This window comes from Megalobrama amblycephala, linkage group LG6 (assembly GCF_018812025.1).
Source record: "Megalobrama amblycephala isolate DHTTF-2021 linkage group LG6, ASM1881202v1, whole genome shotgun sequence".
NCBI classification, from domain to species: domain Eukaryota; kingdom Metazoa; phylum Chordata; class Actinopteri; order Cypriniformes; family Xenocyprididae; genus Megalobrama; species Megalobrama amblycephala.
In genome coordinates this window covers 33,027,026-33,040,605 of record NC_063049.1, presented here as the reverse complement: position 1 = coordinate 33,040,605, position 13,580 = coordinate 33,027,026, and the positions used below count along the sequence as shown (strand labels likewise).

At 36.0% G+C, this 13,580-nt stretch overlaps 4 protein-coding genes across 4 annotated transcripts; 1 reads left to right on the top strand and 3 right to left on the bottom strand.

The window, feature by feature from the left end:
- Window positions 1–1,320: 1,320 nt before the first annotated feature.
- LOC125270489 (gamma-crystallin M2-like) lies at window positions 1,321–2,443 on the bottom strand. Its single transcript, XM_048194141.1, has 3 exons — window positions 2,292–2,443; window positions 1,834–2,076; window positions 1,321–1,635 (listed from the first exon to the last, which is right to left on the bottom strand). Exons 1-3 carry the CDS (start codon window positions 2,301–2,303, stop codon window positions 1,363–1,365), a joined length of 528 nt encoding a protein of 175 aa, XP_048050098.1. The 5' UTR covers window positions 2,304–2,443; the 3' UTR covers window positions 1,321–1,362.
- A 4,579-nt stretch (window positions 2,444–7,022) lies between these two features.
- Window positions 7,023–7,944, bottom strand: LOC125270482 (gamma-crystallin M2-like). Its single transcript, XM_048194132.1, has 3 exons — window positions 7,802–7,944; window positions 7,439–7,681; window positions 7,023–7,357 (listed from the first exon to the last, which is right to left on the bottom strand). The coding sequence occupies exons 1-3, from the start codon at window positions 7,829–7,831 to the stop codon at window positions 7,085–7,087; spliced, it is 546 nt and encodes a 181-aa protein (XP_048050089.1). The 5' UTR covers window positions 7,832–7,944; the 3' UTR covers window positions 7,023–7,084.
- Window positions 7,945–9,142: 1,198 nt separating this feature from the next.
- Window positions 9,143–9,982, top strand: LOC125270491 (gamma-crystallin M2-like). Its single transcript, XM_048194143.1, has 3 exons — window positions 9,143–9,207; window positions 9,310–9,552; window positions 9,656–9,982. The coding sequence occupies exons 1-3, from the start codon at window positions 9,199–9,201 to the stop codon at window positions 9,926–9,928; spliced, it is 525 nt and encodes a 174-aa protein (XP_048050100.1). The 5' UTR covers window positions 9,143–9,198; the 3' UTR covers window positions 9,929–9,982.
- Window positions 9,983–11,872: 1,890 nt separating this feature from the next.
- On the bottom strand, window positions 11,873–12,763 carry LOC125270490 (gamma-crystallin M2-like). The gene is made up of 3 exons (XM_048194142.1): window positions 12,692–12,763; window positions 12,312–12,554; window positions 11,873–12,212 (listed from the first exon to the last, which is right to left on the bottom strand). Exons 1-3 carry the CDS (start codon window positions 12,698–12,700, stop codon window positions 11,940–11,942), a joined length of 525 nt encoding a protein of 174 aa, XP_048050099.1. The 5' UTR covers window positions 12,701–12,763; the 3' UTR covers window positions 11,873–11,939.
- Between the last annotated feature and the right edge of the window lie 817 nt (window positions 12,764–13,580).

Sequence of the window (13,580 nt, the reverse complement as noted above, 5' to 3'; positions counted from 1 at the left end):
AGGGTTTAATTTGGATTTGTCTGTCGTGTTTTATTTACTCTTATAGTCCAAGTTCCCGCTGACTTGCATTATACCACTGACAGACGGCAGCGGTTGCAGTTAAAAATCATCAATTGTGTTCTACTGAAGAAACAAAGACACCTACATCTTGGATGTGCTGGGGGTAAGCAGATAAACATAAAATTTTCATTTTTGGGTGAACTATCCCTTTAAGAAAGTTTAGTGTTGATTCATTTTCATTGTAATAAAGTTATTAACATAGTTCATTTATCTGTAAAGCAGCTGTGGAGAAAACAGTAATGTCATTGTCCAGACCAGTTTGCATACAATGGTGTCAGTGCAGGCATAATATTGATGAATATGAAGTGTCCCCAACTAAGCAAGAAATAATAAGATCCTGGTTGATAAGCGATGACCTTCCAGCGCTGTTTCAGCTGGGCACAGTAAATCAAGACCTGTCAATCTGAGCGATCAATCCAATCCAATCGTGCTCCAAATGACGAACTTTCAAATGATGATGGAAAACACTGTGTCATGATTGTAATGTGATCGGATCCCGGAAGTCCAATAACTTTAGCCAAGCAGCATGTAATGTCACCCTGTGGGGATTTTCTCAAGATCTATGCATTGTTATGTTGTGTGTGGGCTCGTTTGAATTGAGACAATTTGCTTCATAACTGGATGTGTGAAGTTAAAAAACAGAACATGGCACGAAATCTGTATATAGTTTACTTTTTACGGTTTTATGTCATTAAATTGCAATCGGTTTGTGAAATCCCCAAATTTACTTAATTTTTATTAAGTAAATTTTATAATAATTATAGTTTATTACAAACAGCTGACTCACCTTTGAAAAGCACAGGCTGCCACTGTTTGAAAATACTGGAAATGTTCTTGGAGTTGAATTTCACTGTTAGTACAAATTCTGTAAAAGGTTAATATCTTAATTCAAGTTTTTACATTTTAATTTTTCCCAACCCTGGTCTTCATTTTCTAAACCTGTCAGAGAGCTGCCCTCTAGGCAGTCCTGTTTGCTTGAATGTGTTAATGTTTTAGAAGTCCTGTAAGCATTAATCCATAGTTAATCACAGAATTGTTTTAATAAATATTCTTCAGCTGGGTTCAATTTTTATGTCTTGCCTGATCATACAAGCCATTGGTCAGACAGTTGTGTTGTAAGAAATCTGACATTTTCGTTAATAATATTATTTTTAGTTTTATGTTATTTTCAAGTTTAATTTAATCCATAGAATATTTTTATGTGGATTACTCATTAATACAAATTAAATATTGGCATTAAAGATTGTTCAAAACACAATGTTTAGCCTTATATAGAAGTTATTTTATTGAAACATTTGAACATTAATACCAGGAGTCCATGATACGCCTCATGCTCATGAATCTCATGCCACCCATATTGCTGAAGCTCCTGTACTCTCCAGGCCTGAAGTACCACATCCTGCCTCTGTAGTGGGGCTGCTCATACATGAGCCAGTGGCCGTCCATCACATGACAGGACTGGCAGTGAGACATGCGGTAACGATCCATGATGTTGTCACAGTCATCTGTCAGCTCGTACATCTGACCCATGAAGTTCTCCCTCTCGTAGATCCTCATTCTGTAGGATCCCCTGTACTGTAGTGAAAAAGTTAGGTTCATTAGTTTTAATGAATTTGCATTCTGAAAGTATTGTCTATGCTTTTTGTGCAAAATGATTTAAAAAGTAATATATTTTCATTATAATTTTAATAATATATTTTTCAAGTAATGTATATTTAAAAAAAATATATATATTTTAAGTTTTTACAAATGTAAAATATTCATGGAACTCACCATGGGGATTGAACGGCAAGACCTGATGCAGTCGCTCATGCCAAACATAGACATGTAATCAGCGTACTCGCCCTTCCTGAAGAAATACTGATTTCCCATGTAGTTGGGACGGTCATACATCATCCAGCATCCACTCTCTATTCTGCAAGAGTGACAGCGGCTCAGGTAGGAGGACATGTCAGCACAGTCGCTCATGCACTCATAAGAGCGACCCTGGAAGTTCCTGTCCTCGTAGAAGATGACCTGTGACAAAAAAAAATAATGTTCAGCATCGACTTAATTACTATTTATCAATACTATATTAAACATCACCCAACACAATATCCATTTGACTCTTCAAAACAAAGTGTTTTTTTTTCTCTTTATCAATTTGTGCTGAGATACCATTATAAATCAGAAAAGCAAATAAATCATGTTTTTAATGATGTTTTAAGATGATAAGAATATTTAAGGCTTACCTTTCCGTGCATGATTGCGGTTGTGGTTATTCCAAACTTGCTACTGTAACGACAGCCTGCTGCCTTATTTATACTATATGGACTCCCAAAGAATTTGTATTCCTATTGTTTAAATTGGCCTTAGTCAGCTGCATGGTGTAGTGAATGGTACAGTTTGGTACTACAGACCTGAAAGGGTTATTATTTCAAGCCTTGTGGTGGAGAATATTAGAAATTTCTGCTTGTAAAGCAATTCCAATGACAAGAAAGCATTTTAAACAGCCAAAATGAAGCTCAAACCAAATATGCTTGTGTAACCTGGGCTTGTGGAGGAAGTTAACAATTTTTTTTATCATTGTTTCATTTCAATGTAAACTACATAAACCATTGTTTGCTTTTAAAAAAACATTATTCCAAGTTACTGTATGTCACTACATTTTTCACTTTGAACTTTTGGTAAACTTTTTTTAAAAAATATATTTTCCTTAAATTTATGGTTGCATTGGATACCAAATCATATGTTTTTCTTTCTAATTATTTTGACTGACAGATTTTTTCCCCCTCTTCATCTGAGGCTTGGTGTTGATTCAATGTAATGCTGCATAACATTTCATGTGTATAAAATTTTTATTACCATTTTTTTTTTTATCAACATAGGAAAAATTATAGCAACCATGAATATTCAACTGACTTTAATATAACATTTTTTTTTTTTTTTTTACCTTGCAACAGTGTTAGGAGTGACTGACGCTAGAACTCTTATAGCAGATATTGAAATTCTGATATTGCTTTTAAGAGAGCACCTAATCAAATATTTAAAATTTGTCCATAGAATTTAGAGGAATTTAGAATACTTAAAATTTGTCCATAGAACTTAGAGGTTTCAGCCTTTAGAAAGTAGAACATTTGATAGTTTGCAGGCTTAGTGTTGGTGCAATGTAATGCTGCATAACATTTCATGTCTATACAATCTTTATAACCATTTTTTTTTATCAACATAGGAAAAATAATAGCAACCATGAATATTCAATTGACTTTAATACATTTTTTTTTTCTTTTAGCTTGCAACAATGTTAGGAGTGACTGTTGCTAGAACTCTTATAGCAGATATTGAAATTCTGATATTGCTTTTAAGAAGGTTGTTTGCACATGACGTTACAGCAGCAGCGCGAATTAGTCTGGAGGGCAAGGAGTGATTTATCTATATAGGAATCCTATCAAAAACCCAAAATTCGTATGTTTTGCGTCATTTATGGTTGCTCAAATCAATAAAATCGGGAACCCAGAAGGTATTTATATCGTTTACATAACTTGTATGTAAACAATATAAATATGTAATATTTTACAAAGAGAGGGAGAGACATGGATATAAATTTACTAGTCAAGTCACCTTTATTTATATAGCACTTTTTACAATACAGATTGTTTCAAAGCAGCTTTACAGTGATAACAGTAAAATTATGCAACAATGTTTGTTTCAGCTGTGCAGTAGCTCTAGAGGAAAATAGTGTCATTGTTTAGCTTGAGTCAGTTCAGTGTTGGTTTAGTTCCATTGTAAAAAGCATCAGTTATTAATTTAGTGCATTTCATCTATATATATTCATCTGTATGATATTGTTTAATAGTAGGTGTCGCCAACTAAGCAAGCCAAAGGCGACAGCGGCAAGGAACCCAAACTCCATCAGGTGACAGAATGGACGAAAAAACCTTTGGAGAAACCAGGCTGAGTCGGGGGGTCAGTTCTCCTCTGGCCAACCATCGGACGCTGTAAGATTATGATTCAGGTTGCGTAACAATTCAGAAGTCAGATTGGGATCGAAGCCAATCTCGGAGCATTCAAAATAATTAATCCAGTTCCATCTGGTTGAAGATCGGGTTCATCACGCTGATATGGTGATGGGTTTTGGGAAGTGTTCCCGGTTCCGGTTGACCTAATTTATTCAGCCTAACAATCATTTAACTTGTTTGAAAATAGAAATGTACACTGCCCTCCAAAAGTTTGGAAACGCCCTAGAAAAGTGGGGTTTTGGACAATATTGGCATGAATCCTTTTTAATTTGTGATCATTTTGCGCTGATAAGGGACAACACAAACTACGAAAACATATTTTATTACATAAACAGTTTATACAAAAAAAAAATAAAAAATTGATTAATCAAAATATCCACCATTAGCAGCTATCTGACCTAAACTGGGTTCTAATTGGTTCATTGTATTCTAAACTTAATTGGCAATCAATTGTTGAAGCTCTTAAGGTGTGCTGACCCAAAAATCTTTTACAAACCTGGGCCAAGTTTAAACCAGTAACCAAGCATCACAGATGCTTACCGGATCAGAGGCAAAGGGTCATGTCTGACTTTGACATGTATATATTGCCATTATTATGTAATCATAATGAAAATTATTATTGCTGGTCTTCAATGATAATGTCAAGTTACTTTAATGTATTTGCACCATTTATGCTTATATTGTCCAAAACCACACTTTGCCAGGGTTGTTTCCAAACTTTTGGAGGGCAGTGTATGCCAGGTTAGAGATGTGTTTTTAGTCCAGATTAAACTCACAGAGTGTGTCTGTTACCCAAACAATGCTAGGAAGACTATAACAGAGTTTGGGTGCTAAATAGGAAAATGATCTACCACCTGCAGTTGATTTTGATATTCTAGGTATTATTAACTGGCCAGAATTTGAGATTGGAATAGACGTGAAAGACTATAATGCATTAAGAGCTCGCTCAAGTACTGGGGAGCAAGATTTTAAAATGTATACAATGTTTAATGCGGAGCTAATGCAGTGTTGACAGATATAATCCAGATGGAGTTTGTTTATTAAGTGTGTGGGGCAACAACCCAGTAGAGCATTACAATAATCTAGCCTTGAGGTCATGAACGAACTATTCCACATTTGTCATTGAGAGCATATGTCGTAATTTAGATATATTTTTAAGATGGAAGAATGCGGTTTTACGGAGGCTAGAAATGTGGCTTTCAAATGAAAGATTGGTACTACTACATTTTTTGCTGATCAATCAGTAGCAATCAGTGCTACAATTTTAAATGTGTTATATATTATTACATTTTTTCTACTTTTTAAAAATAAATAAATAAATAAACTAGTTTCCTCAACTTTTTGAAGTGAAGTTGGAGAATATTCCTGTCTTCTGGTCGAATCTAAGTTTCATTCAAATCTTTTGAGAAATGACTGATTGGTAATGACATGAGTCATTTTTATAAAAAAAAATTTATAAGTAGCCTCTCATGTCTATTTTTTGGTCTTGTTTTTATTTGCCTACAGTATTGGTGAGGGCTATGATTGTGTTTCTTAATTTAACAAAGCAATACAAGAATCCAAAAAAAACATGAATTATGGTTTGTGTTCTTGTCATAACAGCTCTCATTTATGTTATGGTTTTTCTGGTTCATATTCTTGGGCCTGCAACTCTTCCAGCTTGTGTGCATGACTTTCTGGCTGTCTAGAGTCTGCATTTTTGTATTGTCCCTATTGTCTTTTTCTTGTCTTACCGGATCATGTCTCAGGACCTGTTGTAATCACAGCCACTGCTGTTGCACTTTATGCTTCAACCTCAGAGCACTCTCCTTCTCCTGAGATTTGCTGCTCCAGCTACAATTACTGCACGTCTTGTGTGGGTCTATAAGTCCAGAGTCTGGATCTTACGGCCATGGTTCCATAACAGGCCATGGATCTGTATTGTAGTGTTTTTTTTTTGTTTTGTTTTTTTTGACCATGCCCAATGACCCAGCTACCATGCCTGCTATAGCTCTTGATCCAGTGCCAAAGGCCACATCTGCCCCAGAACCAGACCTGTTGAGGTCACAGCCTATTCTACAGAAATGGAGCCCAGGTGTGTGACATAAACTCTGGTCAGTATTTTTCTGTGGTAATATTTTCCAGCAAATCTGCTGATAGAGCTTGGGCAGAATAAAGTATTCCTTTTAATTATTCTGAAATAATTTAAGTTTATGGGTTTTCACTCCACTTTTTGAACTGACTGTGATATAATGTCACATGCAGAGCATTTGACTGCTAATATAATATGAATACAATATGTATGCTGACTGACTGTGTGAGATGTGGTCAGAGGTGGTAGATTTTCAGTGAACTTAGATGTAGTTGCCATCTGTTAAGGGAAACTGGGGAAACTCTGCTTGAATTGTTACAACTATAAAAACTTAGATAATTGAATATTAGTTATTTTAAGATATAATTCACTAATTCTATTACATATATATTTACACATTTTCATAGTCATGCTTATTTTGCTCTACTGTCCGCAAATGTTGGTAATGACACTTACAAAAAAATTTTTTCAATTGGTGAAAGCATTACCAAGATACAGCTATACTGTCTGTTTACTTCATGTCAAATTCATTGGCATTTTATAGACCAACCATTTTGTATACAGAAAATCCATTCAGTACTTTTTGTCAAGCTGAAAGTTTGAAGATTGCTTGACCCAAAGTGAATGAAGATTCGATTAGAGTGGAACACAGATTGGAACTCAAATTCTTTGAGTTCTGCATCAACCAAACAATATGACTACAGTGAGTGATCAATAATTTCATACAAAGGATTTGTAAAGTTGTTAGAAATATTATAAAAGTCATATTTTTTTGACTAATAAATGACGCTGTTTCCAACCTTGCACTCAAGCACTCACAGGCGATGGTGCTGATAATGTTTTACTATATTTCGTTTCACTATACTTAAAAACTAAAAGATATTTTAAGAGAGTAGTTCAGAAGTGCTTTATTGTCACATAACACAAATTTTCTTGCATTAATACAATTTACTTTTTAATAGAAGGAATCATTGATGCGCCTCATGCTCATGAATCTCATGCCACCCATATTGCTGAAGCTCCTGTACTCTCCAGGCCTGAAGTACCACATCCTGCCTCTGTAGTGGGGCTGCTCATACATGAGCCAGTGGCCGTCCATCACATGACAGGACTGGCAGTGAGACATGCGGTAACGGTCCATGATGCTGTCACAATCATCCATCATCTCGTACATCTGACCCATGAAGTTCTCCCTCTCATAGATCCTCATTCTGAAGGCTCCCCTGTGCTGCAAATGTGTAAACAGAAATGTAAAAATTGTGCTAAACTGTTATAAGAGCATTTTGTGAAGCATGTATTGTTCTCTTACCATAGGGATCATACGGCAAGATCTGATGCAGTCGCTCATGCCAAACATAGACATGTAGTCAGCGTACTCGCCCCTTCTAAAGAAATACTGATTTCCCATGTAGTTGGGACGATCGTACATCATGAAGCACCCGCTCTCCACTCTGCAAGAGTGACAGCGGCTCAAGTAGGGGGACATGTCGGCACAGTCGCTTGTGCACTCATAAGAGCGACCCTGGAAGTTCCTGTCCTCATAGAAGACGGCCTGAAAAGATTAAAGGTTACTAGGAATTTTCAGCTATGCATGCATTTCAGTAAATGTTGCATTATTCTAGAGAGAGAAAGAAAAAGGTATTTTGTTTCGTTTTTTCCTGTGATTACTTACCCTGCACATGCTCATGCCGGATGTAGTCATTTTTTTTTTATTTAATTATTGGACGCTCTTCCGTTTACACTGCTCTGTCCTCCTGGCAGGTCTCACCCTTACTTTTATACCCAAGCGAACTGAATAAAACTGTGTGCTTGCTATTGAGATTGAGGACAACCTCCTGACTCAGCACACCAGTATAGAAGCATTTAGAGTGCATTCATTGTGGAAAATTTAGACTGAACCTACAGGTTATATACACACCACAGTAACATTTTTTTTTTTTTCATTTTGAAATAGTTTTTCAAAAATTATTTTTGTTTGTCAAATACAGTGTAAAAAAAAAAAAATCTAAATCGATCTGTTAAAAATACTATAATTTTACAACATTTAAAATAATGTTTAAACATATATCGAGATGCAGAACAATAAGTTTTGTCAAGGTAATTAGTTTGAACTCATTTTAAATTTTTAAATGTATTTTTGCGAACAAGTTAGGTTAAAACATACCTTTTTAAATTAAAATTCTAATTTAAATTCTCTGTCAAAAACGCTGATTTTTCTCTTCCCACTAAGCTAATGAAAAGCTAATGATTATGGTAAGAAGTTCACAAGTTGGCTGTTATAACTGGTTTTCTGTTTAAACATATGCTCAATTACTTTGAATGATTTTATCCCTTATGTTATTTTGTGGTTTACATCTTCCAAAACCTTTTTACTTTTTACTCTCACCTTCTTTATTCTTTATGTCTTCATTTTCTTCAGTTTACATATACAATATATACAGTACAGTATACAGTACAGTATATATATATATATAAATATATATATATATATATATATATATATATATATATATATATACTATAATTTTTAAATATTTAAAACAGGTTTTAAAGACCTACTCTTAGGCATAGTAATGAACACCCTCAACAGACTTGTGTATCAGGGAAAGAAAATTTCTTTCTTTTTATCTATACCCGTATTTGCTTGGAATCTTGTCAAGTTGATCTACTAGCTCTGATGAGATGTAAAGAGAGTTATTTTACGATGAAAAAGATTATTAGTGAATATATGGATTGGTAGAGGAAGAAATGGCTCACCTGTACTTACATCTCATGTGACTGTAGGCTCACTTAATTGTTTGTTCAATACAAAAGAAACACCTAGATGCAAATCCATCTACAGGCTACTTGAGACTGATAAACCTAGAAACAAGAGATTCAGTTATATTTTACATATTACAAAAGCACTTTAGCTTTCCATGGGCCTCTATACCATGCTGCTTTGTCAGGAGTTTTCACAATAGGAGGCACATATTCTTTAGGTTTGGGCAGGTATAAATGTAAGGGTTAACATGAGCAGAGTGTCAGTGTACCAGTCCGAAAGTGCTCTAAAAGACTACCGCTACCATCATGGGCAGGGTAAGTACTACTGATACTTAAAAATAAAAACAATAGTACATCTTTGGGATCCTGCTTTTAATCATTTAAGTGTCTCATTGTTTCTCTTGTGTTCCAAAATAGATCATCTTCTACGAGGACAGGAACTTCCAGGGTCGCTCTTATGAGTGTACTGGAGACTGTGCTGACATGTCCTCCTACCTGAGCCGCTGTCACTCTTGCAGAATAGAGAGCGGATGCTGGATGATGTATGACCGTCCCAACTACATGGGAAATCAGTATTTCTTCAGGAGGGGTGACTATGCTGACTACATGTCTATGTTTGGCATGAATGACTGTATCAGATCTTGCCGTATGATCCCCATGGTAAGAGCATAACACATACAACTTTACTCCTAGTAGAGCTGTTCACTAAATGCTCTTATAACAATTTAGCACAAATTATACGTTTCTCTTCATACCTTTGCAGCACAGAGGATCCTTCAGAATGAGGATTTACGAGAGGGATAACTTCATGGGTCAGATGTACGAGATGATGGATGACTGTGACAACATCATGGACCGTTACCGCATGTCTCACTGCCAGTCCTGTCACGTGATGGACGGCCACTGGCTCATGTATGAGCAGCCCCACTACAGAGGCAGGATGTGGTACTTCAGGCCTGGAGAGTACAGGAGCTTCAGCAATATGGGTGGCATGAGATTCATGAGCATGAAGCGTATCAATGATTCTTATTTTTAAAATGTAGAAATTTTGGTGGTACTCCAATAAAGTACAGTTGAACCAGTCCCTAAATTTAAGCTGCACTCAGTAGTTTTTTCTCAGTAAAGTGAAAGAAAATGACTGTTTTTGAACAAAACCAAAAGGCTATTTTGTTTATGGAGCTCATGGTGCCTGCTGTCACATGACCATTTAAATCTTGCAATTTGACAGATCTGCAATGAGAAATAACAAAACAACTTTGATTGTATATATTATCTTTCTTTGGCTCAATGTGCTTTACAAAACATAAAAAGAATATAAAAAATATCCAAACTAAAAGAAGAAAAAGAAGAAAAATTAAATGTCCAAAGAAGCAATTTCTATTGGAGCAATAAAACATACTGTAGTGACAGGCAGCTCCCAACCTCTAAGCCTAGAGAAGATGGCAGGATGAGCAATGTAAAACAATGGCTATGGCCTCTGTTGAAGACACTGCTGCATCTGAGACAGTCAGGGAAAGAGCTCACTTCAAATGCAAGCACACTACCACAAAGCAAGAAAATTTTTAGAGATTGAAACAAGTAATGGCAATGATTTTTTGTGTAGTATGAGACAAAAAAATGGGGAAAAAGAAGATAAACTCTAGTGTGAAGTAGAAGCAGTTAACGGAAACTTTATGCATCAGTAGATATCAGTAGAAAGTTAAAGGGATAAACTGGGATAAAAGAGTGAGTATTTGCATGAGTTTTGTGAAGTTGCACCATAAAGCTTCTACAGTTTAGCCACGAGAGATTTAAAAAAAAAAAAAAATTGTTGATGTCGGTTTATGAAAACCACAAAATGAAGTATGGGGAAACAATATTTTGGTTGGAGTCACTATAAACCATGAATGTAATCATAACTAAATCATAACTATGTTTCAAAAATATAGTTGCTAGGCAAATATTTATACTTTTACAAGAATAAGGTGGCTAGCTGACTAGAAATAAACTTATTGTCAGTGATGTTGGTAGGTGTGACGTTTTGTCCAAATATATCACCCTCTTGTTGAATAGTCACACTTACTAATTAAGAATGGATAGACTAACAGACAAAATGACTGCATCTGGCATTTCTATGTCCTGTCATGTTTGGCCTCTAGGTGTCAGTGTAAAATCAAACACAGGGCAGATAAGAGCCCTATCTAGTGCTGAGGACTCTGTCATCATCTACAGTTTAGGGATCAGAAGGTAAACTCCCTTGGAGTTCACAGGGCTTAGTTGAGAACTAAATGGAGAAGAGGAAACAAGGGCATGCTGGCCTTTTTCCCAATAGACCGAGTCACCTGGCATACTCTGACCTCTCTCTCAGATCAGCGTTACAGCCTTGCTCTTGCTCACTTGACATTTTTAATCTAATTAGCACAAAGTAAAAAAAAAAAAAAACTGTTTTGTTCTCCTTTTAATCATCCGGTTGCTGCAGAATCCTTAAACTATACTCTAAAAAGTCTTGTTTTCCTGTGCTTCCTGTGATCCATGTGCCCACTTGTTTGACTTGAAGGTACTGATTTTTTTCTTAAGGGTTGGTGTTTTTGAATGAGGCTAGAGAAAGCTCATTATATTCCATCTCTTTTTGCATTTCTGTCTTGTAGTGTGTGCTACATTTATATTCCTGCGTGTGACAGGTTATTGATAGGTTTTTACTACTTGCAAGCTCAATACATGTGTGGGATAATTTTGGTAAATTTTTAATGGCTGTCAGTGGAGAAAGATGCAGTTGCTGAAATAATTTTGCAAGCTGCTGAATTCAAATTTTATTTGTTCTCATTTTAAAAAAACAATTATGGCATGCCTCATGCTTATAAATGTCAAAACACTCATTCTCATATCTGAAGATGAAGTCATGCTCGCCTGCAGGTCTTTAGTGTTTAACAAAATTTTGTGTGATTGTGAATTATCTCATGAGGCATTTTTTGTGGGGATACAAATATTAATGACACTTAAATGAGTTTCATGGCATTTTCTTACATTTTATTTTTACAGAGAAATTAATTTATTACAGTGCTAAAACATTAGTACCAGGAGTCCATGATACGCCTCATGCTCATGAATCTCATGCCACCCATATTGCTGAAGCTCCTGTACTCTCCAGGCCTGAAGTACCACATCCTGCCTCTGTAGTGGGGCTGCTCATACATGAGCCAGTGGCCGTCCATCACATGACAGGACTGGCAGTGAGACATGCGGTAACGGTCCATGATGCTGTCACAGTCATCCGTCATCTCGTACATCTGACCCATGAAGTTCTCCCTCTCGTAGATCCTCATTCTGTAGGATCCCCTGTACTGTAGTGGAAAGAGAAGTCAGTTTAATTTCAGTTTATCAGCCAGAAAAAAAAAATGTTAAAATAAAAACACAAATTTATAAGCTTTAATTGGGCTCACCATGGGGATCATACGGCAGGACCTGATGCAGTTGCTCATTCCAAACATAGACATGTAATCAGCGTACTCGCCCTTCCTGAAGAAATACCCATTTCCCATGTAGTTGGGATGATCATACATCATCCAGCATCCACTCTCCACTCTGCAAGAGTGACAGCGGCTCATGTAGGAGGACATGTCAGCACAGTCGCTCATGCACTCATAAGAGCGACCCTGGAAGTTCCTGTCCTCGTAGAAGATGACCTGCAAATTATTCAGAAATTGTGTTAATTGGTTGATCATGTTGCCAAATTCCAAATATTCTTTCAAGATACATTACAATTTATGTTTAATATACTATATAACAATTTATCATGTAAATCAAAATGTTAAGAACGCACTTTGCCCATGATGTCAGTCGGTCAGCTGTCAACAAGTTGATATGGCTCCAATGCACTGTTCTTTGCACTTGCTATCTTTATATACCTTTCCCAGTTCAAAGACTGTGTGTTCCCTTTTGTATATGAATGCCTGACCCAGCAGTACAGTGCACTGGCCTTTTACGTAGTCAACTGTGTTTTCCGTTCTACACGTGACTAGATCATGCTCTCCACCTGTTCCATTGGTTCCTTTTTGATTCCATTTTTTTCGACAAGAATGAGGGGAATGTTTTCAGCATTTTTCCCCCCTGATTCATTTAAAATGCTTTTTGGGACAGAAAAGATTCTTTTGAATGAGTACATTTGGAGGAAGAATCCAAAATATCTAAAGCTAAGTGAATGATCTGAAGATGGCAGATTCATTTTGTGCTCTGTCATATTTTCATAGTCTAATCAATAGTAATATCAAAATTTTCTTTGTGGTGATTCTGAGGTTTTGTTTTTTTGTTTTGTTTTTTTCTCTATTCCGAGCATATTTTATTGCAGTCATGCAACTTAAAATGGATGCAATAAGTGAAACTAGACAGTGCCATTCTATGTTGCATATTCCAGGATCCACCATTAAAAATTAATTAGATGGCGTGACAGTTCGTCCCTGCCTGTGGTCTGTTGTTTTTTTAAAATGATATAGTTTTTAATTTATTGGATGTTTTGCTTCATGGTATAACACAGTAGAGAGTAACAGGAACATACTGAAATAGAGAGAGTGAATAGTGTCGGGAAATGACACTGATTGTTCTCAAATACGACAGGGTCTAGAACTTCATGACTCAGTTGTGTAGTGAAAGTACGCTACCACTGAGCCTACAATATCTTGATTTTTGTACTTTCATTTACATAACAAAGTGGG

Coding starts and splice junctions, on each gene's coding strand:
- LOC125270491 (XM_048194143.1), top strand. Junction 9,553..9,655: donor CTTGCCGTATGATCCCCATG/GTAAGAGCATAA, acceptor ATACCTTTGCAG/CACAGAGGATCCTTCAGAAT.
- LOC125270490 (XM_048194142.1), bottom strand. Junction 12,213..12,311: donor CCTGCCGTATGATCCCCATG/GTGAGCCCAATT, acceptor TTTCCACTACAG/TACAGGGGATCCTACAGAAT.
- LOC125270489 (XM_048194141.1), bottom strand. Junction 1,636..1,833: donor CTTGCCGTTCAATCCCCATG/GTGAGTTCCATG, acceptor TTTTCACTACAG/TACAGGGGATCCTACAGAAT.
- LOC125270482 (XM_048194132.1), bottom strand. CDS start 7,831: ATGACTACATCCGGCATGAGCATGTGCAGG. Junction 7,682..7,801: donor CCGGCATGAGCATGTGCAGG/GTAAGTAATCAC, acceptor TAATCTTTTCAG/GCCGTCTTCTATGAGGACAG. Junction 7,358..7,438: donor CTTGCCGTATGATCCCTATG/GTAAGAGAACAA, acceptor ACACATTTGCAG/CACAGGGGAGCCTTCAGAAT.